Raw genomic sequence first — 25,910 nt, 5'->3', positions numbered from 1 at the left:
TGGCATCGCTAGGTGGAGCAGCACAGCTTTCGGGCCAAAAATAAATAAATAAATTTAAAATGTTTGTGATGGAGAGGGAAGAAAAACAGGTACAGAATAATCTCCTCAGAGCTGTCTAAAGTTACCCCAAGCCTCCTCATGCTGCCTTAGGGGGCAGAGTGCTGTTCAGAATCTCTGCAATGCTGCACCCTTTGCAACTGACATCCCCGACATCCCCTTTGACAGCTATCTACAACTGCCTTTTGCAGGTCTCACCCTGTAGGAAATCTTTTAGGTCCTCTGTAGATTGCTCTGTCCCCTTTAGCCAGCATAAACGGCTTCAACAGGGTGAGGATCTCATCCAAGATGTCTAATGCTATGAGTGTCCATTATTTCAGACCCAGATTTCTCCTGCTCTCATGTAAGTGTGGGGTTCTCTCACATATTGTAAATTTACATGAAAAATGATAAATCAGAAAAATGTGGCTGTAGACAATGTCAATCTGAAATGATTTACTGTACTTTTAGAATACACAGTTCTAAATATTATTTACACTAAAAAAACCAGCATTTCAGTAAATTTTATGCCTCCCCCCCTTCCCTTATTTGGAACAGGGTGAAAAGGGTTAAAGAAAAAGACTGATTTGCCTTTTGAAACAAACATTAATCTAACATTTGCAGCCACTATTTCCCATATGTTATGAAGCTTTGTGGAGGTCTTCTCTCACCTACCTTTTCTCATGTCCCATAAACAAGTTAAAATGTTACACAGATAGCGACAGTTGCATGTGTGAATCATCCATGTATTTAAGAGCAAGTACTCTTAAGAGTTGAATACACTGATAAATGCAAAAGGATAAAATCTCAAACACAAAATTTAAGACAAATACCGCAGAACCTCAGTAGCTCAATTTTATATTTTGCTCAAAACTGGTAGTACTGCCTATCGTCTTAAAGATTAATAATTAAGTGCAGTAGTGAGGCCTCAAGAAGACATTTAAAATAGTAATTTTTTATAATATACTACAAATATAAATACTAATCTATAATTATCAAAATACACGAAGTACTTGTTGGGCTGCCTTTTTTTAAAAAATTTGTTCACTCTCTCACTAATTCATGGTATTTAGCTATTCAAATTGAAAAATGGTTCCCAGTCATTAATGAGAATTCATGAAGTTCTTCTGTACTTGCCCTCTAAAAGTATTTAATATGTAATGAAGAAAACACTTAGATGCTGTACATTAGTTTTATTCTATACACACAAGTCCTCAGGAAATGTGACCTTCAACAAATAAAACGCTGATGTAGTATAAAATAATGAGAAAAACAATGCAGTCAATTACAGTACGCTTTCATATATAAAACTGTCTGAAAAATATTTCTAGTAATTTGGTCTCATAACAATATACATTTATTTTAACAGTAGAAACAAATTTTGAATGTGAGAAATATCATTGTTTTAAGTTTCAGTTTCTTATTTAGTTTCCATGCCAGCTTTCTTTTTAGTTGTACTTTAAAAAGAGAAACAAAGACTTCCATTAATTTAATTTGTTTTGCATATGGGTAAAAAAGAAAAAACCTCAACCGTCAATATGAAACTGAAAAAAGTGTCAGACTACAATACATAGACCCTTCAAGCCAAAGGAACGTTTATGACAAGGGAGCTAAAAATGGTAAGATTCATGGGATCATGAGTGTAAACTTTTTAGGAAAGAATGCTAAATATTAAGACACGTTTATTGAAAGCAAGTCAAACTACATCACAATGGTATCATTATTTATTTAAACAGAACCCTGTTACGATATCATACCCTGTTACCACTACCAGGCAGGACCGGCGCCAGGATTTCTGGCGCCCTAGGCACCAGGCCATTTCGCTGCCCCGCGCGCGGGTCTCGCAGCTCCGGTGGAGCTGCCGCAGGTGGTCCACCGGAGCCGCGGGACTAGCGGACCGTCCGCACAAATGCCTGTGGCAGGTCCACCAGAGCCGCGGGACCAGCGGACCATCCGCAGAAATGCCTGCGGCAGGTGCACTGGAGCCGCGGGACCAGCAGACGGTCTGCAGAAATGCCTGCGGCAAGTCCACCAGAGCTGCGGGACCAGTAGACCCTCCGCAGGTACGACTGCAGCAGTTCCACCGGAGCCGCCTGCTGCCCTCCCGGCTAAATCCCCCCCCCCCCCCCAATAATGCTGGCGCCCTAGGTGACTGCCTAAGTTGCCTAAATGAAAGCGCCGGCCCCACTACCAGGGAAGTATTCTCCCGCTCTTTCCAGTCACATTCAAATGGCTTTATACATACCGTTACTCATTGAATTTGAGTACTCTCTCTTCCTAATGCAATACAACACCCTTAATGCTAGTGACTGTTTTGCTTTAGTTAAAACAAACTAATGTTTTAAGCCATTAAATAAGAGCTATATTTCAAAAGAATTATGTGAGGTTTTAGTTGTATCACTCCCATTGACTTTAACAAGAGTCATGTGGCTAAAACCTTATGCAATGCTTTCAAATTTTAAGGTAGCTGATGAACATATTTCACTGCATTAGCACTGCCTAGTGTCTTTTGCTAGTATGAGATGACGGGAAGCTGGTAGTGTAATAGAAAGTCACCATTGCCTGCCTATTCCAAAAACCTTTCATTTAGGACCTATGCTTTTTCCACAAATGCTTTCAACCTCACTATAACATTGCAGGGAAGTTCTTCCAATTACCAGCAGCTAAGTAGTAAAATTATACGTACACACATAGTATAGAAATTATTCTCCCAAATGTAATAGAATACAAACTTATATCAAAACATCTAAAGTACTGTAAATCCAATTCTCTCCTCCAACATACCACTCCCTTTAAAAAAAATAAATATGAGAGAGGCATATTGTTTAGAAGGTTAGAATTGGCCTCATTACATTGGCTTAAAAATCTCAGGTTTTACATTTTCAATATGACATTTTTAGTGTTTACAGAACACATTAAACTGACATGTATGTTAACTGATTCTTCACCAGAATTCTTAGTTGAAATGAGTTCAACATTTCAATTGTCTGCAATTTTATCTTATAGCACACAATACACTATCTAATTAAGATATTTGAAAATATATTTACTATGCATATCAATCCCCATTTAAAAAAACAAAAGAAAATGATGCATAAGAAGAAAACTTTTAGATAGTCCATTAAAGTATCATAATTATGTGCAAAATCTGTTTATCTTAAAAACCCCAGAGACTGTCAGAAGGGCAATATATGAATAACTGGTGACATAAATCCCAAACAAAATGTATTGCTATTGTAAAGTAAACATAAAAGTCAATATATTCATATGGGTAAAGCTATCAACAAATTTCTAACACTTTCTAGACAACATTTTGATGGTGAGTAACAGGCATTAATGTTAAATCAAATTCCCAGATAAAATATTAGAAAAAAATATAAAAATATAGTTAACATTTGTAGCGTATAATTCTCTATATTCACTCTAATATGCACACATCTTACAAAATGCCTTAAAATTATTAGCTGTAGAAATATGGATTACTACACAACATATGAACGACAGTCTTGATGTACACACCCAATCCAATTGCATTTGGTCTTGAAGGTGTTTTTCTTCAGGGTTATAGCTATATAGTCTGGTAAGAAAACCCCAACATAAAACCAAACAGTACCAGCCTGATCCCAAATTCCATGTGTATGCAAGTGCTCTCAAACATTTCTGTTCTCCGTCTCCCTATTAACCCCTGAAGAAGAGCTGGTGAGAATGTGAACAGTAACTAAAAAGCCAAGTAGAAAATCTCATCAATCAAGTCTGGTAGAATTAATTCATGGCAGAAAAGATGGGTTCTTACTGTCTCATCTCACAGCAACTTTTAAAACAGTATCAAGTTTTCTTTAAGTAAGAAAATTGTTTAATATACTGTTGTGATAAAATTAAAAATGTAGCATGTGATCTGGTTAAGAAATGATATCATGAGTATCACTGTTAGGTCTCTGCCGTATAGTCAATGGAGGTAGCGGCTTTCCATAGAAATCTACATAAGAAACATACCAGAAGAAAAACGTTAGTATTGAATTTACAACATCTTTTTCAAAAGGACAGATTAGTTCTGTTGAATTCTTCCTGCCTTAAAAATCAGGCAGACCACAATTTTAGGGCCAGATCCTGCAAACAATTACTACCTTGTGTAGCATCTACTAATACTAATAGTGCTATTGGTTTAAATTGGGTTAATCACATTATTAAGAACTATACCCCATAAAGAGTGTTTGTAGGATCAACCATTTAGAAAAACATGCAAACACAGCACTGCTGAATACTGCAGGCATATACAGGACTGACTAAGTCTAGCAATTATGCAACTGCAAAATCAAGGACAGGGACACCTATTCTAGTAAAGAAAATTAGGTCTATTTTTTCAAAAATGACCAGCAATTTTGGACACCTGACTTCACACATCTTAACAGGGCCTGATTTTCAGAAAGTACTCAATGGCCACTCTCTGAAAATTTAATGTTCTAATGGTGTCTCAAGTTGGGCAGGCAGACAGTAAGGTATTCAAAATCACGAATTACTTTGGAAAATTTAGGCCCCAATCTTTAATTTTGACACTACAGCAGTCAGTAGATAGACAGATAGATAGATGACAAAACAGAGGAAAGATCCTGCCTTACATAAACAGTTGTTATTTTTACAAACTTGCATGCGAATCAGTACATGCAAAATATTAAAAATAAAATAAAGTGTCAAGAATGGTTGGTAACAAGAAACAGGTGGAAAACAGGAAAATGAACAAGCAGCTTTTAGAACCCTTTGAATCTCAATTTCAATAGTATTACAATGGAACTGTAAATCTTAAACCAATTATAGCTTGCATTGCAAATGTTCAGATTTTTTTTAAACTCACAACACTGTATATTACAATTCACATTAAAAATATATGCCTTTACAAGAATTTTTATCTATAAATGTAATGACTTACGGTTATATAGTTTTTAGAGTTTAGAACTAACAAAAGCAAGCAAATTCAGGTCTTACTCCTTAAGTACATGTATACATGTTAGCAAGATCAGGGTTTTATTTTTCCCCATAATACTTAGGATAAGATCGGCTACTGAAGACTAGTTTTACACTGATGTAAACCATTGAGTTACTCCCATTTTACAGTAGTGTGAGAAGAGAATCAGGAGCACAACATTGACAAAACCATTTTGAATCCTGACAGGGTAGATAAAAGCTTTTGAGAGGCTTCTGTTATAGTCTGCCTCTCACTGAGTAACTAAAAAGGAATTTTAGGAAGACTGGGTTTAGAGGGCAATCTAAGCTCCTGTAGCTGAAATAGTTTACAATTGATGCAAATATATCCTTCATCAAGAATAACGTGACATTCATTTACAAGTGTTGTGCTACAGTCACTTGCCTAGCTTGCAAAATTTCAATCTTTAGTTAAAATAATTGCTCAATTAAAGTTTCATATAACTGGCTATACTGCCTGTTGGCTCTGCCTAAACATCCTGCATACAACTCTCCACAAATAATGATGGAAGAATGATAAGATTCAGATCTTAAATATACTGATCATCATGTTTATGGTATGTTACTATAGAAGTCAACAGTACTAAGAAAAATTTATTTCTCTGATAACACTCAAACAGCACTATAACCAGAGCCTTGCAGAGTACTGCATGTTACACTGTACTGATTTTTAGATCTCTATATTGCCATCACTGTACTATGCATCTACTACACATCTAGAAATAGTCCAACATTTTAAAAAAGCTAAATACAAATATTTCAAATTACTCTCCTATTCTTACTAACACAGAGAGTCACACTAGAGCGAATAGGAATACTAAGGGAGCACTTGTTGTATTTCATGAGCACAGACAGAAACTAAAGCCACAGAAGTCACATTAAAGGGGATGGAGGCTTTAGATTCCCAAATGATGTGCTTGCTTTATTGACCTACCAAATATCTGTATTCTTTGCAAGTCACTTGGGTAAAATAAACATGTTACGAAGTTATGACTCTGCATCAGTAGGAGATGGTGTTTGAAGTTTAACAAATTATCTTCAGTGGCTTTTTTCTTGGCTAAAAGGCCGTAAAACTACTCTAAGGTGGAGCACCTGCAAAAAGAATTTTCTCATCCTACAGTAGTTGTGGTTCTTTGAGATATTGCAGTTCGTGTGGATCCCACTGTAGGTGTGCATGTGCCTCATGTGCACGAGATAGGATTATTTGAATAGCAGTGTCTGTTGCCTCCTTGTAGTCTTATGAGAGGGCATAAAGGGTGAAGCACTTGCAACTCTCCCTAGTTCCATTGCAATTCAAAGCCTGGGCTAGCTCAAGACTGTGAAAAGCAGCGATGGAGGGCAGGTTGTGAGATCCACACTGACTACAACATCTTAACTGACAGGTACTGCAAGTTCCCTTTAAGTAACCTTTCTTCTTTGAGTCTGTGTCAGTGCGGATCACACTGCAGGTGACTGGCAAGCTGTCTTCCCTCAGGATGGTGGAGATAAGGAGTTTCAACTGTATCAGTTCAACAGCGACTGCAGTACTGCTCTCCCGACCTTGCCACCTGATCTAGCTGCTGACTACAAGGCACACTGTTTGACAAAAGAGGTTACTTCTTGTTACCGTACAGATCTCTGATACTGGCACACTTGTGAAGCAAGTGGTGGACTGTTGCTTAAGCTCGGGTTTAGCACTATTTGCAGTTTGTTGGGAGAGATACAACATCCAACTGGTAACACAGCTTCACTGCGATATCCTTCATTACCCGTGACATAGCCTGACTTTTAGAAACCTTGGCTGTGACTAGATATAGACAGGGTGACAGTCTGAACAGCTCAGTCCTGGAAATGTAATAAAGTAAACTCCAGGATACCTCTAGTGTATGTGATTTCTTTTCTCACAGTTCAATGTGGCTTTGGGAAGAAAACTGGCATATTGATTGATTGCTTAAGGAGGTCTCAGAATTTCACCTAAGGAACGAACTTATGGGGGTGGGGTGGGGAGGCAGACATGCGGGGGTGTCAGCGCCACCTTTTCGCTATGGAATGTTGAATGGATAGGATCTGCCATATGTGCTTGAAGCTCCCTCACTCGTCTAGCTGAAGTGAGAGCCACTAGGAAGACAGTATTCAGAGCAAAGTGATGCAAGGAGCATTCTGAGAGAGAATAAAATGGAAACTCTACGAGCCTCAGGAGGACTGTACTGAGGTCCCAGGCAGGGGGTAGGTTTTCTAATATATGCGTAAGTATGTAATAGCACTTTGAGAAACTTACTGAAGAGGGATGAGGAAGGGAAGTAGGTGGAAGGAGGATATGGAAATGAATGGGGTAGCCACGGGCAACGCCCACTTGTCTGAAGCGATATCCGACCAAGCCCGATGGAACAGGCAGTGTGACTTCTTAAGATGGCTGCTGTCTCCTGATCATTTCTGATGTGGTTCCTGACAATTCTGCTGTTTAGCTGCGGGAATGAGGTAGGTGATGGAGGAGGCAGATGATCTCAAGTATTGCAGCGGTTTCTGCAGTGCGTAGACTCGATGTCTACCCTAAAAACAGGGGTGAGCCTGCTGTCTTTCTGTTTAGGCTGATATTTGTAGGGCTTCCTAGAGGGGTAGAGTATAAATTCCTAGTGACCCTAGAGTGGCCCTTAAATTTTTCAAAGACTGGAGTGCTTTGTCCATTCTTTTGCTGAAGAGCTCATTCCCTCGATCATCTATAGAGGATTCTATATGGTGTCTTGGACCTCCTTTGGTATTTCAGATGTCAAGAGCCATGGTCACAACTATGGCCATATCAGAGGCAGCTATGGCTGCCCATAGAGCTGTTCTAGCAGCTGTTTGGCCTTCTTTAATGATCTCTCTAAATTCCCTCTTAGCATCCTGTGGTACATTTAAGAGGAAAGGGGTCAAACTTTCCCACGTGAGGAAATTACATCTTGCAAACTGCTCTTCTTAGTTTGCCACACAGAGTTGCAGTCAGGCAGATGAGTAGACTTTGCACCCAGAAAGGTCCAGTTTTTGGGGGTGTTTGTTCTTGGGCTTGCCTTTGTTGAGTTTTGACTTTTCCGCCTCTGATGATGGTTGTCTGGGTAGTGATGTCACATGGGAGCCTGTTGTCCTCTTCTTCCTGGAGGTACAAGAGGGAAATCTGCTGCGAGAAACCTGAGATGGTGGCTCCCATTCAGGCCAGCATGACCAGGGCAACATACTGGCCCGTTGCAGCTGTCAGCCCAATGCCACTCATACCTCCTTTGCAGCAGTGCCCTGAGAGAGGGATCTCTGGTACTAGCTCTAGGGTTGGCTCTCAGAAAGTAGAGGAGAAGCATCTCTGCTCAACACCATGGAGCAGGTATAAACCAGTGATGGTGAAGAAGAGTAAGACACTTCAAATGACAGTGCCATGGAGTAAGGGCTCAGATCCAATTCTGGTGCTGGGTACTACCCTGGTACAAATGATGTCCCCAGAGGGGATCTCGACAGTTCTGAGAGACTATATATATAGGGCTTATAATCGGCAGGGTGGTTGGTGCTGGTGCCTTCACTAGTGTTGATGCTTGTTTACTGCATTTTGCTCCTTCCTCAGATACTCTGACCTTGGAGGAGAGAAGACACTTCTCCTCTCTATGGGATGGTGTCTCCTGATGCTCAGCACTGTGTTTGAGCTCCATTTTCTTTTGGTCTCACCGCTCTGTTGGTGCACCAGTGTTGGCTCCGATGATGACATTGTCTGAGCCAGACGCACCGCTGCCAAAGATGGGGTTGTCAACTCTGGTGTGAATGTAGTGGTGACTGGCGCTGAAGGACTTGGTCAATGTCAACATAACCAGGGCCAATTCTTGCATCATCTTCTTTCCTGCCATTCTTTCACTATTGGACCCTGTGATACTACTAATGAGGGCATTCTGCACCAAAAAATAAAAATTCTGCATACAATATTTTAAAATTCTGCAAAATTCTGCACATTCTATGTGTCAAATAAATGTGGAGGCTCCAACATGGCACTGAGGAGGACAGGCCACTGATTGCACGAAGGTGGGAATTCATTCTGCAGCTCTTCCACCCTCCACCTCCCGGGACATGGACTCAGTAGTGAGGCTGCACCCAACCCTGACAGAGCACTAGCACCAGGCCTGCCTCAGAACCACCCCAGGGCCCTGCCCCTCCTTGCCAGGTGCACGAGGTGTGGGTAGGCAGGCTCAGCCCAGCAGGATCCATCCAGGTGTGGGCAAAGAGGGTTCAGTATGGGGCAACTTGGGTGTGGGCAGCTCAGAGATGAATCTGGACGCACTGGGGTTTTTTGGGGGGGTTCTGGGTGCAAGGGTAATGGGACTCTGTGGGGGAGTCCAGTGAAGGCGGTTGGAGCTCAGTGGCAGTGCAGGTCTGGGAGCAGGGGATAGAACTTGGCAGGGGGTCTGAGTGTGGGGGGTTCAGATGCTGGGGGCTCAGTGAGGTGGGGATCCAGGTGCACATAGTTGGGTCTTGGTGGGGTGGAGATCTAGGTGCGGGTGACTTAGCCGAGTGGTCCAGCTGCAGGGGAAGTGAGACTCAGCATGGGGGGTTCTGGACAGTGATCCCTCCCCTTGCAGCTGAGGAGCGACGGGTGCAGGAAGCAGGGACAGACTGCAGAGCTTCCTGCAGCCTGGGCAGAAATCTAGGGGTGGGTCTGACGGAACTCTCGATGCTGTGCAGGGGACGAGGAAGTTCTCCTCCACTCAACCCAGCCGGGACTACCACATTCACCCGGTTTCGTCTTGCTGCCATGGGCAATAAGAAGGAACTGAAGGATGGTCATGGCTGTTTTACCCTTTATGTCCTTGCATGGGAGCATGAGGCAGCACGGGGGGAGGAGCATGGTGGCCCCAACAGACACTGTTAATCAAAAACACGTGCTCTCATGCACCTGAATGCCTAAAGTGGGATTCACACTAACATACTTGAAGAACTTCAGTTTGTAAATTTCAGCAAATATTATATGTAGCAGAGGACAAAAGGACCTGAAATCAAAAAACACAATGGATTGGACAGCTCTAGGATTTAAAAAGTTGTTTCACAGAGTTAGTTACTGGGAAAATTTTGCGCTAATTAAATAAATCCCTGAGAAGAACAAGGGTAAACAATGTTTTTGCAAAAAGCAACAGGAGTCCTTTGGCACCTTATAGACTAACAGACGTACTGGAACATAAGCTTTCATGGGTGAATACCGACTTCGTCAGACACATGCATTACCCACGAAAGCTTATGCTCCAATACATCTGTTAGTCTATAAGGTGCCACAGGACTCTTTGTTGCTTTTTACAGATCCAGACTAACATGGCTACCCCTCTGATACTTGACACAATGTTTTTGCATTTGCTTGCTAGATCCAAACTTCCATGGTCTTCAGTGGATACCTGCAGTCAATAGGAGTTCATCTCACAGCATCTTTCTTTCAAGGATCTCAAAGTATCACAATTTTACAGATGGGAAAACTGAGGAATACAGAGGTTAGGTGACTTGTCCAAGGTCACACACAGCCAATGGCAGAGCTGGGAATAGAACCTAGGTTTCTTGATTTCCAGTCCCGTGCTCTAGCCACAAAACAGAAAGCCTCGCTTATGAGCAAATCAGATTTAAGCAAAGAGTATGACCCTTTCCCTTCCCTCCCTACCTCTTTTCTGGCTTTTCTTTCACTCTTTCTTCTCTTTAAACTCCTTAAAAGAAGAGTAAGATTGTTTTACGGTTAAGATTTAATAAATATAAACTACAGATACTTCTCTTATTGCACGTAACAGTGTCTCCTGTAGAAAGTAATTTTTTTCTTTTAAAATCTCATTTCACTTATATCCATTTGATCAGAATTTGAAAAAACATTAACGTAAAAAAAACAACAACATATCTATAAAAGCCTCTGTATGGAATTGGGAGCAAGCTGTAATACCAGACAATATACAAAACATCTCTTGCAGGGTCTGCTGTAAAAGGAGATGTTTTATGCAAACAAACAATATTGAAATTATTTCTGCCTTAAATAGATATTTAAATTGTTATTAGAATTAAGAGAAATAGTAATTCAGCTCAAGGAGGAAAAGTTAAAACCAGGAATCTCCTACATTTTAATACAAGTCATTCAACTTAATCCTCCAAGCATTTGGAGCATTGACAGGGATATTTTCTATTACAGTGTCAGCTATGTAATTCAAAGGTGTACAGATGCCTTTAATTTTCATTCCGGCAATAAAATATATCCAGATCTATGCCAAAGTACACATGGATGATGCTCATAACTTGTTACATTTTTTTTAAATTAAATGTAGTTCTTTGTTTTAAAATATTTTGGAACTGTCAAATTAAAGTTCTTCACATTCAGAATGTTGCCAATATGTATGGATAATTGAAACGTATATCTGATTTACTTCTAAGTTTTAAAAGCATTTTAAACTACGATGAAGTAAAAAAAGAAGAAGTGTTTGATTTTGAAATTTTAAGGGATGGGCCCTGTTACTGCAGTATATATGGCATATCATAATAGGTAAGTGCATGCTATTGTACAAACATCCTCAAATGATTTATGACACCACATGCTGCTTTGAACTCCTTTTGGGGGGAAAGGAAATAAAGAAAACACACACATTAAAAAAAGGAACTGAAAATCAAAAATATGCTTTTAACAAGCAAAGGGTTAGTTTTTGGTTGAAGGTATTAAAGAAATAAAAAGGTGAAGAATGGAATGAATGTATAAGAGAACAATGACTAATGCTCTTTTTTAAAAAATTACCAGTATGACGTATCTCACCAAGAGGTTCAAGTTTTCGAAGTCTATTAACGTTGGGGGTTCCCCAGCCAACTAAAGAAAAACACACACAATAAAAAACATAGCTCTGTCAAAATATTTGGCTCTGAAGAAAAGCTGGGAGGGCGGGGGAATCTTTCTCCTCAGAAGACAAGAAAGCATCAGGGGGCAGGGGGAGGAATACTTTATACATGGTGTATTAGTGAATCCACTGGAAACAAAATACAATTTAGAATATAATGTAAAGCAACGATGAAAAATATCTTAATATTTTAGAGAGCTGCACTTAAATTTTTTGCACTTTTGTTAAGCAACAGACAAAACACTCTCTCTGTTTCCCCAGCTTTATACTTACAACCTAATATTAACTCCATACACTGTAAAAGATTCCATCAATAGATGGAGATACTGAAAAAGTTAACCAATTAAAAAGCTGGAAGAACAGTGTACTTCAATCAGATAGGACAAGCAGATCATCCTGAAAATCAGGACACTAGCTATTTGTAAGACAAGATATCTAAATCATCTCTGAAATATTTTTGTACCTGCCTGTTAATTGCTGTAGGTACCATCAGTATTTTTTTTTCCTGCCATAGAAGTAATGTTCAAGTTATACCAAGGTGCATGATTTCCAAGATCTGTGAGGAGTTCAAAAGATTAAGTTTTCTACTGGCAGTTTTACATATTAATAATCAGATTTTTCTTACTCAGCACATTATGAGCGTTCTTGGAAGGATGTCACTGGGCCTTCTTTTGGCTTTCTGGAAAGCAAGTGATTGTGTGTTTTCTCCAGCTGTTCCTACTGAAGAAGCTCACAGTATGATGAGCAAGAAATCAGAATGGTTACACTTTATATTTAAGTAATATTAACAATTTATAAAGGGTTATTATTGATATATGTAGTTATACCAAATACATTACATCTGAATGGGGAGTTATTGAAGCATAGCTATATATTACTCTTCTACAGCCATGCTGGTCAATTTTCCCAAGCCCTAACTAGGAACTGAGAAAATATATCCTGCAGGTTAGCTTGCCTAGTGAGTTGAGAGACTTAGGGAAAGCCTACTGATATAACGACAGTGCTCAACAGCCTCGTACAAGTGAGGATCTACATGGGCAATTCTCAAAAGAAACTAATCAAACTATGATGGCGTAATCCTGTATGAAAACTGTTTTTCTCTGCGTGTTTAAAAAGCCAAGTCTTTTAAGGGCCCAGCATTCATGAAGTGGCACACTTAGCACCACAGGGTATTTAACTCACCTGGTGGAAGAGGTGGAGGTGGGGTTGGATTTTTGGGAACAGCTTCCTCTGCACTGATTGGTTCCACCCTGTGACTCCTTTTTAACTTCAGTTTCTTTGTTTTCTTTTTACTGGTATCTACACCAAATGGAAAGAAAACAGTTCATGGACCACACATTTACTGTTAAGAATGAACTCTACAATATGGTACAGATGTGTCCTTTTGATGACTATAAGTGTTGGGATGGACTGCTCTAAGTATTTTCATTCAGCAGTCCTGAGGTGATATATAACCCACACAACAGACTTTTAAACCTTATTACTGTAAATAGTCGAGTAAGTGCATGTAAGGCCCAATGTTTGTCTTTAGATAGGTGAGTACAACTCATTGACATTAATGCAAAGTGTGTTATGTATTTGACGGTACTGGTAAAAATGGGTCGTTTGTAACTGGATAAGATTGATGAATACAATAATTCTTGGTTGAATTATGACATTCCTCTGTACAGTAACATAATTGTGTATTTGTATCCTTTGGTTATCTGTGATGTGGCATGTACAAAGTCATACAGACACAGGGAAGAGATGGGTGAAAAATAAGTCAATCAAATTAAATATAACAGTGGCAGTTATGACAGTAAGTGGCTATATTCAAATTGGAGTTATCACCTGAATCAAGGCATTCTGAGGTTTGTTGATCACCCTCTTCTTCATGCTCTAATTGCTGTGCGAGTGCAGATTTGTATGTTTCTATAAGTCTATTATCATTTGTTTTTTGGCTACAGCTGCTGGTCAGGCTCTGTGTGTCCATTTGTTCCTGCTCTGCTTTAGGTTTCAAGACAATGGCATCCTTTTCAATCTCCATCCTCTGCCTCTTCTCTTGTTCAATTCTTTTTTCATTCTAGCAAAAGTAGTACAAGATGTCATTTTAACAATATTGAGTGTCAGAGACTGCTCTAAAAAGATAGGAAGAGCTTCCTAAACACAAGGGGGTAGACTCTGATAAAAAAATATAAAAAAAAAATTCTCATGTGTAGCATAAATAACAAGTTTCAAGAATGTGCAAAAGAGGAAATAAAACCCCAAGTTTCACAAGGTGCTGCTCAAGATTTAACCTAGAAAAATGAACAACTAAAAGCTCTAGAAGTAATGTTTAGACTTCTCAGTGGTAACCAGTTTAGGGGGGAATGGCTGCATACAGCTTCAGGGCCTAAATGTGTTTTCATTCTTTTTACTTTTTTTAAATGCCATGTGAGAAAAAGATACAAGTACGAACAGTGTCAATACCCTTAGCAAGAGAATTAAAAACTTTTAGCAACTCCTTCAATTCCTATTCATTTATTTTGTTTAGAAAACCACACAAGTTTTGAAATGCCTTGCAAATCACCATTTTGTCTTGGTGGAACACTGATTATGTAATGCAGACTTGATAGAGTATCTGTTCCACAAGTTCCACATAATGAGCAGCTCTGCAGCACTTGTAGCACTCTCCTCCTCCCCACTCCTCACAGATGCGCAGTACTGTAGGATCCTGTGAAATGTGTCATTGTGCACACAGCTGACTTTATAGGATATGACTGTGTAGATGCTCATCCTGGAGAGCAGGACCAAGTCTTGACTATTTACATTGATCGGAGCTCACTGTTTTTTCTATAAACACAATATCTTAAATCAAACAAAAGAAAAATATGGTACACTAAATATGAATCTGATGACTATTTGAATTAAAAGGAAGGGTCTGAAGAAAACTTTATTTATACAGTTTTCATGTTCCATAACTAACACACCAGTTCAAGAGCTCTAAACCAATTGAAAATACTGTATTATGCTGCAAGTCTGTATGGTTAAGTAAGACAGGGGGACCTTATATGACTGGCCACATGGTTGAAACAGCTCCCATAAAACCAAAATAAAATGCCACTTTTGCAACAAAAATTAAAAGGAGTGAATGAAGCTGATTCCAATTAAATGGGTTACCGAAATGGCTTCTTCTGAACATTGCAACAGTTTATTCTGAAAATTCTGTAGTAAATTGCATGGCAATCAAAACATTTTTCTTAAACTGATACTAAGTTATTTCTTTATTGTTAGGGTATGGCTACACTTGGAAATGTGCAGCGCTGGGAGTTACAGCTGTGGTCGGTCGTACAGCTGTGTAGGAACAGCGCTGCAGTGTGGCCACACTCACAGCTACCAGCGCTGCACTGTGGCCACATTTGCAGCATTTGCAGCGCTGTTGGGAGTGGTGCATTGTGGGCAGCTATCCCAGCCTCAGTGGCTGCATGTGCTTTTCAAAAAGGGGGTGGGGTGGAGTGTGACAGGAGCGTGGGGAGACAGAGAGAGCAGATTTTTGGAGCAGACACTGTGACAGCTCCTGCCTTGCAAGTTCAAAAGCGGGGGCGGAGGGGGTGGAGTTGTGACAGGGAGCGTGGGGGAGACAGAGAGTGTGGATTTTTGGAGCAGACACTGTGACAGCTCCTTGCCTTGCAAGTTCAAAAGCGGGGGCGGAGGGGTTGGAGTGTGACAGGGAGGCGTCGGGGAGACAGAGAGAGCAGATTTTGGAGCAGACACTGTGAGCTCCCTGCCTTGCAAATTCTGCCATTTCCCCCACCCCTCTCTCAATCACTCTTAAATGTAAAAAGGCTTCAGACCAGATAGCAGCTTCTCTAAGGGACTCCCTCCCCCTGCCATGGCTGTTTGTTCTCCTCAAAGCAACAGCTGTGAACATTCCAAAGCCTCGGCTCAGCTTGCTCGCTGGAGCAAAGAGTAGCTGTGTTTGGTAGCTCCGGGGGAGTACCTTCCGTTTGTTGTAGACAGGAATTCTGGGATACTCTCTTAATACCCTGGAGGCCAATCACAGCGCTGTGAGTGTCCACACTGATGAGCAGCGCTGCATCACCAGCGCTGGATTTTGCTACACCCGTAGCAGACCAGGAGTACAGCCAGCGCTGCAGCCAGGGAGTTGCAGCGCTGGCTGAGATTTGTAAGTGTGGACACCGAGTAAGTTGCAGCGCTGTAACCCCCTCACCAGCGCTGCAACTTGCAAGTGTAGCCAAGCCCTTAGATTACTGATACAACTTCAAAGCACACAAAAAACAGTTACTAACTTTCCGTAACTGTTGTTCTCCGAGATGTGTTGCTCATGTGCATTTTATGTTAGGTGTGTGCACACTGCATATACTGGTGCCCGAGATTTTTCCCCTCACCCAGGGTCTCGGGACAGCCTCATGTGGGGCGGATGAGGAGGTGGCTTGCACTAGAGGGGCTCCTTCCTCTTCCTCAACTATGTTCACCTGAGCCAACTCCTGAACACTGGTACAGGGGGTCGGTATCAGAGTTGGGGTACGGTGCCTACTGGGAAGGAGTGGTAGCCTGTCTCTTAGAAACCACCAAGTAGGAGCGATGGGAAGTAGGACCTGGTAATGGGAAAAACCCTCAGGGATTCCAGTAAGGCATGGCACAGGCCAGTGGCCCATTGGCCAGGTGCCGGCAGAGGGACTGGCACCGAAGTCCAGTGGCAGATAGGCTGGGTACTGGTGATGGGCTTTAGGCTGCACATAAGGTGATCTTGACACCAGGATCAGAGATGGCTTGCCCTTAGAGGGCGCAAAGGGGCCAAGTACTGGGAAGAATTCTGACACTCTTTGTTCCTTCCTACTTCCGGTCACTGGAACTGAGAGATGTCCTGCTGGAGTTGCAGGAACTGGGAGAGAAAGTAGGTCCCTAGCTGCTTGGAAAGCCTCCAGGGTCTATGGATTGGTCAGACCACTGATACCAAGGTGGCTTCCAGCTGCCAGCGGAGGGTCCCGCACTGGACTCAATGTTCTAGTTGGAGTTGATGGTGCCATTGCAGGCCCGGGAGAGGAAGAGTAACCTGGCACAGGTCTCACTGTGCTGCCTTCTCTCTGCTTGTCTTTTTTCTGCACCGGTGAGCACACACTGTTGGTGCACTGCTTTTTCTGCTTCTTCCTTGGCACTGGACATGGTGAATGGTGCTGGGAAGAGCTCGGTGCCAGAGTGCTTTGCGCTGACACCAATGTGTTCGGTGCCGAATCCATGAGGGTGGCTTCCATGTGGATAGCCTTCAGCCTAATGTCTCTGTCTTTTTTAGTGCAGGGTCTGAAGTCCTGACAGATCTGGCACTTGTCTTTCAAGTGAGTCTCCCCCAAGCACTTCAAGCAGCTGGAGTGTGGGTCACTCACAGGCATAGGTTTGCCACAGGAGTACAAGGCTTGAAGCCTGGGCACCAGGGCATGCCCAGCCCCTGGGGCGAAGGAGTCCCTCGATGACAGGAATTATTTATTTACGCTAACACTAATTACAAAAACTATATACACTGAACTATGATAACCAAGAATGAAGTTAGAGTCCAAAAACCACTGAGAAAAAAGCCTTGCCGAAGCAAGAGGGGTCATTCCAACAACCGTCAGGAGTGGTAAGAAGGAAATGAGAGGGCATGTGGCTGGCAGTGCTTCTTTTATCGATGCATAAACACGCAGCTCCAGAGGGTGCTACAGCCGGCCCAACGGATACCACTGAGGGAAAAATCTCCAGCAACAGTGCGTGTGGCATGCACACATGTAACATGGAATGGACATGAACATTCAAAATAGAAACTAAGATTCTCAAGATGAAAGCTATCACAATGTGTTTGCAACTTTATATATAAACAAAACTCTCAAGAGCCTAGATTTTTATCATTGCTCAGACACCTCTGTTAACTGTAGGTCCAATATGATTGACAATTTTAAATACTCGTACCTCAGTGATTACAGTAGATATTGGCTGGAAGGGGTTGCTAGAAATTGGCTCAGAGTCAACCTCATTAGGTATACTTCTTCCTCCAAATTCAGTTTCTTTTCTCTCCCTTTGTTCTCTATTTTTTTGTTAAAAAACAGAAGAATCTTGAAGCAATAAAATCAGAAATATTAGAACACTTATTAGGTCATCTAATTTGTCCCCCACCTCATGCTAGATTGTCTTTTTACAGAATGTCAGAAATGCTAAAGTTCTGAGCTAACCTAAAAAAAGAAAGATTGATTTTATTGAGTTAGTTTTCAATAAAATAGCTCTAAATAGCCTGGGGCCAGGCTACAACATGCTGCCACAGTTATGATCAGCAGAGCTACTGATGATAGATTCCCCTCTACAAGCTACAGACAGGGCTGCTAGCAGGATGTTCTGAATAAGGGCTCCAGAATGTCCTCCGATCAGGGCCGGTGCAACCATTTAGGCAGACTAGGCGGTTGCCTAGAGCGCCGAGATTTGGGGGCGCCAAAAAGCGCCCCCCAATTTTTTTTTAAATGGTTGAGCAGCCCTGCTGCTAGGACAGAGAAGGAGTCTGAGCTGCCGGCAGCAGCTGGCAGCCCAGGGTGCCCCTGGGTCAGGGCGCCGCCGCGGCAGCCGGCAGCCCAGGGTGCCCCCTGGGTCAGGGCACCGCCGCAGCAGCTGGCAGCCCAGGGTGTCCCCTGGGTCAGGGCGCCGCCGCGGCAAGCTGGCAAGCCCAGGTGTGTCCCTGGTTCGGGTGCCCGCCGTGGCAGCTGGGCAGCCCGGGTGTCCCCTGGGTGGGGCGCGCGTGAGGCGGGCGGAGCGCAGCTCCCATTGGAGCTGCTACCTGTGTGCCTGCGGGTGGTTCTGCGGCGTTTCCACGGCTCGGATGGAGCTGCCGCAGTCATGCCTGTGGACGTGCGTTTCTCGCGCCAGACTCTCGGTTGCACCATCGCAACCAGGGCACCACTGCGGCAGCTCCACTGGAGCCGCAGGACCAGGCGCGGGGCGGCGAATTGCCGTTCCGCCTAGGGCGCTCAGAAACCTTTAGCGCGGTCCTAGCCTCTGATCCCTGCCTTTGGTGCTTTAGCCGCAGATCTGTCCATTTTTTTACTGCATCTTTCTGCAGGGCCCACTTTGATTTCCCTGGCCTTTGACATGCGTTCAGGAAGAATGAAGTATTGGCCAGTTACATTGGGGTGTTCATTCTGTATTTAGAGCAGCTGCTTTGGCAGAAGTGGGCTTGTACTACATTAAATTCCTTATCAATTTAGCTAGTACTGCTTTTCCTTGGATTTCCTAAATACTAAACTAAACTGAGGATGCCTTCTGATAGCTCAGCACTGGTATACAGCAATGCAATTCAAAAAGTCCTTTTCATGGTTATTCTAACTGGCGTAATAAAGCCTTGCATGCGGGCACTTTGGTTGTTTGTTTACTTTCGATTTATGATCATCTGAACAGTGCACACCCAATTGCAATGCCTGCAAAAACAGGTATAGTGCTGATTAAAACTGTATGTGAATAAGATGTCTCTGGCTGATGGCATTCTGAAGCAAGACTGCACTTAGATGAGAACTTTGGGGAGACTGTGTAATGGAATCGCAGTATCAACAGGAAAGTACTGAAGTATCGATTGAACAGAATTCTTACCTGACGCTTAGGAACGTACAAATATCTGCAGTGACAGAGATTTATCTGATTGCAAATTAGCCAAAATGGAAAGTTCCATGATACTGTTAAATCTGAACCCACTGTTACTGTCAGAAATAAACAAGAGTTACGAGGCTGGGAGGAAGGCCTCATCTGCCACTGGCACTTCAAGTTTACCAACCTCAAAACTTTTAGCCTAATTCAGTCTGAGCCATTCCTATTACTACTTCCAAGGTTAAACAAACATGACCAGTTGCCATGGGTCAACTAAAGAATGTGGAAACCAGTGACATCCATTTGAGACATTTCTATCTCATAACCCAGTTCTCATTACCTCTCCCAGACAGAAGCAATGTCAACAAAGTTCAAAGGCTCAGTCACCCAGAAACTAACCAGTTTACTAAAAGTCTGTTTAACACTGTTTTATGCTACCAATTTAATTCAAGTTTAAGTCTTGCTTATGCTGATTTAGCTTAAATTAATGTGCATTGCTGATTAGATAAATCAATATTACACCAGGGTTAAAGTTCAATTACGTGCGTCCACAAGTTCTCACCCACTTTATTGAGATGAAGGCCCTGTACATTGCTGGTGTTATATTGTAGGGGCTATTCGTCTGGCAGAGATAGAAAGCCGATGCCCCTAGGAGCACCTTTACAGGATACCTCCAGTTGTGCAATTCACTACTGGTTGCAAGACTGGCTGCCAACGTATAATGATAGGGCTCTGAGAGGGAAAATATAAATCCTTGCCTGCTTCGACCCGCTCTCCTCAAACCCCGTCATTCCCTGTTGTGTATTTCTGGTGTGGGCTTTAAATGAGTTCTTCAATAAGTTGCAGCAACTTTTGCCAAAACATTCAGATGGTCTCCCTCTATCCTCGACTTGGTCCCTGCTGATTCACAGAATTGATTGCAAAAGTTTATTTTATATATATCGCTGCGAACTTGTTATATGGAAGGCCAAAAGCTCTCTTGTATTAAGCACAGAATCTATTCTGGGTCAGCCTTCCAGTCAGTACACTAGGTGACTCTATCACTATATCTATTCCATGTCTGTTCATTGACATTGCCCACTCATCATCTTGAGGAAGATGATCTTAGGCTGCGTGCCCAGCAATTTCTTTGTATGTTCTAACAAAGAACAACTTGACTATTGCCGTTTCATCTCTTTTCTCCCGCCCCCCTACAATATGAGATACCCTTTTGTTTTGAGTGGATACTAAAGAATTCAATAAGAACATAATGGCGGCCATATTTGGTGTCATGACCAAAAATCATTTAGCCAAGTATCCTGTCTGTCCAACAGTGCAATGCCAGGTACCACAGAGGGATGAACAGAGCAGGTAATCATCAAGTGATCCAGTCCTGGTGCACCCATTCCCAAGCTTTCCGGCAAACAAGAGGCTAGGGCACCCATCCCTGCCCCCTGGCTAATAGCCATTGATGGACCTATCCTCCATGAATTTTATCTAGTTTCTTTTTTGAACTCTGTTAAAGTCTTGGCCTTCACAACATCCTTTGGCAAAGAGTTCCACAGGCTGACTGTGCGTTGTATGAAGAAATACTTCCTTTTGTTTGTTTAAACCTGCTGCCTATTAATTTCATATGGTGGCCCCCAATTCTTGTGTTATGAGAAGGAGTAGATAACACTTTATTTACTTTCTCCACACCAGTCATGATTTTATAGACCTCTAGCATATCCCCTCTTAGTCATCTCTTTTCCAAGCTGAAAAATCCCAGTCTTATTAATCTCTCCTTATACAGCAACCATTCCATACCCCTAATAATTTTTGTTGCCCTTTTCTGAACCCTTTCCAATTACAATATATCTTTTTTGAGATGGGGCAACCACATCTGCACACAGCATTCAAAATGTGGGCATACCATAGATTTACAGAGGCAAGATGATATTTTCTGTCTTACCATCTATCCCTTTCTTAATTATTCCCAACGTTCTGTTTGCTTTTTTGACTGTTGCTGCACATTGAGTGGATGTTTTCAGAGCATTATCCACAATGAATTATTAACATGACCGTTTTATTCATGGAACCCCTTCATATGGAGGAAAGAAAGCCAAGGAAGGTAGAATACCTTTCTTCTCGTATCTTCCTTACTCGTTCAGCTCGTTCTCGCTTCTCTTGTTCCTCATATGCTTTTTGCTCTGATGTGTCTTTTTGGATGCGCTCATTTAAGGCATCAAAATCTTTTGCTATAGTATGTAGCAGCCAATACAGACCTTTTCTTATAGATTTGTCAATTTTTTTCCCATAGCCCATAACAGCTGAGCAAGGCTCCTGTAAATTTAATAGAGAAAGTAAAGGGGAAAAAGAATAATTATATCTCAGATCACATTCCTAAATTATAAACAGTGAAGTCTTAGCAAATGGTTAGTAAGTATTCAAAATAATGTTACAGCTAAAGCACTACACATTTAAAATATCTTGTGAATTTAAGTAATTTTTTTGCCAACATGCCAATCATGAGTTTTATCTAAATTGCTTATTTCCAGTCCCACTCCAGTAATAGTAGAACTCTCTAGAGTTAAGAAGAAAGATGGGCACACAATTCCTCTGTCCCACTCACAAGTAGCATGAGAAGTCAACCATATTCTTCTCACAGTAGCACTGCTTTATGAGTGGTCTACATTATGCATTCCATCTTTTCCTTGAAAATCCAAATATAGCGGCTTCAGAAGTGGATCCATTCTCTAATGACTGATTGACCCCTTAAGCCTTCCCCTGCCTAACAGCTGAACTGTTCATGCTACTTTAAAAATGAAAGAAAAAAAGTTTCCCGTTAATTGTTTTCAGAAGTAGTTAATTCTCCTGCGATTATATCACCAACCAAATGTTGATGCCTTTGATACACTATTTTTTTTTTTTTATTATACATAAAGCACCAAATCTGTGCATGGAGTTTATAAACAATTTACAGACAAAAACAATATTATTTGCTAAGGACCTACCATGCCACAATCCCAGTTTAGCTCTATCATTGTATGCTTCTGGTCTCTAGAGAGCTTTGTGTTCACTTTCTAGGTTTAAATCAACATGCAGTTCACCAGTGACAGCTGCTGCATCTGATGGTAGAGCCAAATCACTGAGAAGATGAACAGGTAGCACCATCATAGCCTCTGACATGGTTTTCCTCATTAGCTGTTTACAGGGCTTTCTGCAGCATGGCACTAACTAACCAAAGTCTCACAGAGACAATATCTGGATATAGGAAGTAACAATGTTTTCAAGTTTATAGATACTATAATGATAAATACATTAAATGTAATTGCAGGTTACAAATCACTTGCTTGTTGCTAGGATATCTGCAAGTTTCATTGTGAGTCTTCTTTAAATCAATTTTTTCTGCATAATAAAATGAATGAGTTTGGAAACTCCACACTCTGAGCTAAGGGGAAAACACTGTGCCCCAAGACTAGCATGACTTCTATAAGGGATGAAGATGCTCTTGACTGAACATATCAAGCTGCACAGAAGTCAATCTTTTCTGTCTAGGAACTGAAAATGGCTGTAAGTAGTTTATTTTGTAAAAAAGACAAATAAGACCTACCACACTTAGCTTCCATAATACATTCTTTGACTCATGAAGGACCAATACATTCCTTACAAGTACGTCAGTGTTCTCAGTGCCTAAATTCCTTTCATTTAACAAGACAGAGCTTAGAGCTCCGTGCATTTTGAGAAAAAAAAATCTTTGGAAAAGTTTATTGAGAAAGCACTTCTTATTTTCTATCTTGGCACTGCATATATTAGAAAACTAGGACATGTCGTTCACAGAAACTTGTGACATACTACTAAGGTGAGCAAGAGGAAACAAGTTAGCTTCCTGGTTCTGTAAGAGATAATAGGATGTCGGAAGAGACATTTCCTTGTAGGAATCCATAATCTTAAATATTTTAGTGAGAGTTTTAAATTGAGACATTAAGGGCCTGATTTTCAGAAATGCTGAGCACCTGCAGCTCTCGCTGACTTCAGTGAGTGCTATGGGCCTTAGTACTTCTGAAAAAACAGGCACAATATCATTTCAGGATATCATGCCCCTAGCTCCTGCTCTCAGCATCTCCTGACCGCAGTTCTGGGTGGGGAGCACAGATAAGTTCCATTGTGGGTAAGGGGCTAAGTTCCCTCTAAGCCACACAGCCGGCTATCAAGGGCCACGCAGGCGGGGAGAGGAGCCCCTCCTCTGGCCCAGCTTAGCACAGCCCCACCAGAGCTGCCATGGCCAGGGAGAGGTGACCCTCCCTCAGCCCAACCCCGCCCCACCGGAGATGCCATGGCTGGGGGGAGCTGCCTCTCACCTGGCCTGTCACAAACAGATAGTCAAGGGTTAATGTCTCTTTTACCTGTAAAGGGTTAAGAAGCTCAGTAAACCTGGCTGACAGCTGACCAGAAGACCAATAAGGGGACAAGATACTTTTGAATCTTGGTGGAGGGAAGTCTTTGTTTGTGCTTTTTTTTTTGTTCGTTGTTTGCTCTTGGGACTAAGAGGGACCAAGGCGTACACCCAGGTCTCCAAATCTTTCTAATCAGGTTCTTTAAACATGTGTCAAATTGTAAGTAATAGCCAGGCAAGGCGGATATTATGCGTCATGTTGTGTTTTCTTCAACCTTGTGAATTGTTCTTTTGCTGGAAAGGATTTTACCTCTGTTTGCTGTAACTTTGAAATCTAAGCTGGGGGGGAGATCCCTCTGCCTTATGAATCTGAGTACCCAGCCTGGGAAAGCATTTTCCATTCTGATTTTAGAGATACTTTTTTACTTTTTCTTTCTTAATTAAAGCTTTCTTTTTAAGATCGATGATTTTCCTTGTTTTAAGACCCAAGGAGTGTTGGATCTGTGGTGAAGCCTCTCAAGGCAACCCGGGAGGGAATAATTCTGGAGGGGGGCAAAGGAGGGTGGGATGGGTTAATTTCTCCTTGTTTTAAGATCCAAGAGGTTTGGATCTGTGTTCCCCAGGGAAGGTTTTGGGGGGACAGGGAGTGTGCCAGACACTGAATTTCTGGCTGGTGGCAGCGTACCAGATCTAAGCTAGTAATTAAGCTTAGAAGTGTTCATGCAGGTCCCTACTTTTTGTACTCTAAAGTTCAAAGTGGAGAAAGAACCTTGACATGGCCCCAAGCTGCTGCAGCGAAAGAGGGCTGCGGGGGAGTCCTCTCTCCCTGCCGCAGCCCCAGGCGGCCTGCATCCCAAACCCCTCATCCCCAGCTGCATCCCAGAGCTTGCACCCCCTGCCAGAGCCCTCCCCCCCATCGCCACAATTTTCTGCCCCAGCCCTGAGCCACCTCCAACACTCCGAACCCCTGGGCCCCACCCATTACATATCACCTCCGTACTGGTGCACATAACAAAATTCATTCTACATATGGATGTAAAAAATTAGAGGGAACACTGGTAACTGGTAAGTGACAGGGATGACAGAAAAAGTTTGGGGACCACTGGTTTAGACCATTTTAGAGTATTGAGAAAGAGGTTACAGTACTTTTTCAGATCTTTACAAAACATTTTGTTAATCATTTTAGAGAGTGTCCTTGGCATAGGTATTCCTCCAGCAATTGCCTCCAGCATGTGTACAGACTTGTGAACAGTCAGGGCTTGTGCCATCTTAGAAGTTTCCTAAAGACTCTATTTTATTTTGCTTTCTTATGCTCCAAATGTAGAGTGCAAACCACCTATATCAGGGTGGGCAAACTATGGCTCATGGGATTGCCACCCCTATGGCACTGTGGGCCTTGCGCCGCTCCCGGAAGCGGCCAGCAGCACGTCCCTGCGGCACCCTAGGGAGGGTTCAGAGGGCTCCGTGCGCTGCCTTCGCCTGCAGGCACTGCTCCCGCAGCTCCCATTGGCTGGGAATGGGGAACCATGGCCAATGGGAGCTTCGGGGGAGGTACCCACAGGTGAGGGCAGCATGCGGAGCCCTCTACTCCTCCTCCCCACAGGGGCCACAGGGACGTGGTGCCTTCCAAGAGCAGTGCAGGGCCAGGACAGGCAGGGAGCCGCTGCTACCCCCCTGCCCTGAGCCCCCTGCTGCACCCCTCCTGCACTCCAAACCCCTGCCCTGAGCTCCCAACCCCCTGCCCTGAGCCCCTTTGTACACCCCGCACCCCTCTTCCACCCTAACCCCTTGCCCTGAGCCCCTTCCTGCACACTGCACCCCTCCCACACCCCAATCCCCTGCCCCAGCCCCACATTCATGGCCCTGCATGCAATTTCCCCACCATGATGTGGCCCTTGGGCCAAAAAATTTGCCCACCCCTGATCTATATAGTAAGATATACCCAGTCCTCCTACAATAATGTCAAAGTTCTACAAATGGAAAAGCCTGCATCAGACAGAACAGTGAGAGACTACACTCATTTCATGACTCTGGAGAGCAGTCAAACTGAAGAAGGCATTTTATATTTAATGATAGATTTCACAGTCATCACCTCTAACTGAAAGGAGTAAGGGTCTAGGATGGACTCCAGATCT

The 25,910-nt window shown here is 42.5% G+C and overlaps 1 protein-coding gene and 1 long non-coding RNA gene across 9 annotated transcripts in view; one reads left to right on the top strand and one right to left on the bottom strand.

The window, feature by feature from the left end:
- Positions 1-1,214: 1,214 nt before the first annotated feature.
- ARL13B (ARF like GTPase 13B) overlaps positions 1,215-25,910 on the bottom strand; it is a 92,348-nt gene continuing 67,652 nt past the window's right edge. For 2 of the 8 annotated variants that reach the window (XM_075072745.1, XM_075072786.1), the window contains 6 exons: positions 21,520-21,722; positions 17,769-17,883; positions 13,677-13,908; positions 13,029-13,145; positions 11,750-11,818; positions 1,215-4,012 (listed from right to left, as the gene is read on the bottom strand). In XM_075072745.1, coding sequence (XP_074928846.1) covers positions 3,936-4,012; positions 11,750-11,818; positions 13,029-13,145; positions 13,677-13,908; positions 17,769-17,883; positions 21,520-21,722 — 813 coding nt within the window. In that variant the 3' untranslated portion in view covers positions 1,215-3,935. Of the gene's footprint in view, positions 4,013-10,642; positions 10,686-11,748; positions 11,819-12,313; positions 12,403-13,028; positions 13,146-13,676; positions 13,909-17,768; positions 17,884-21,519; positions 21,723-25,910 lie in introns of those variants that run through there. The other 6 variants (XM_032795104.2, XM_032795106.2, XM_075072747.1 and 3 more) reach the window with 6 other exon arrangements.
- LOC142047825 (uncharacterized) lies at positions 7,000-8,928 on the top strand. The gene is made up of 2 exons (XR_012657088.1): positions 7,000-7,470; positions 8,579-8,928. It is a non-coding gene; the product is annotated as an uncharacterized LOC142047825 (long non-coding RNA).

The sequence above is a fragment of the Chelonoidis abingdonii genome, chromosome 1 (assembly GCF_003597395.2).
Source record: "Chelonoidis abingdonii isolate Lonesome George chromosome 1, CheloAbing_2.0, whole genome shotgun sequence".
NCBI lineage: Eukaryota > Metazoa > Chordata > Testudines > Testudinidae > Chelonoidis > Chelonoidis abingdonii.
Note: the sequence above shows the minus strand (reverse complement) of the source record. Positions and strands in the feature narration are given on the sequence as shown.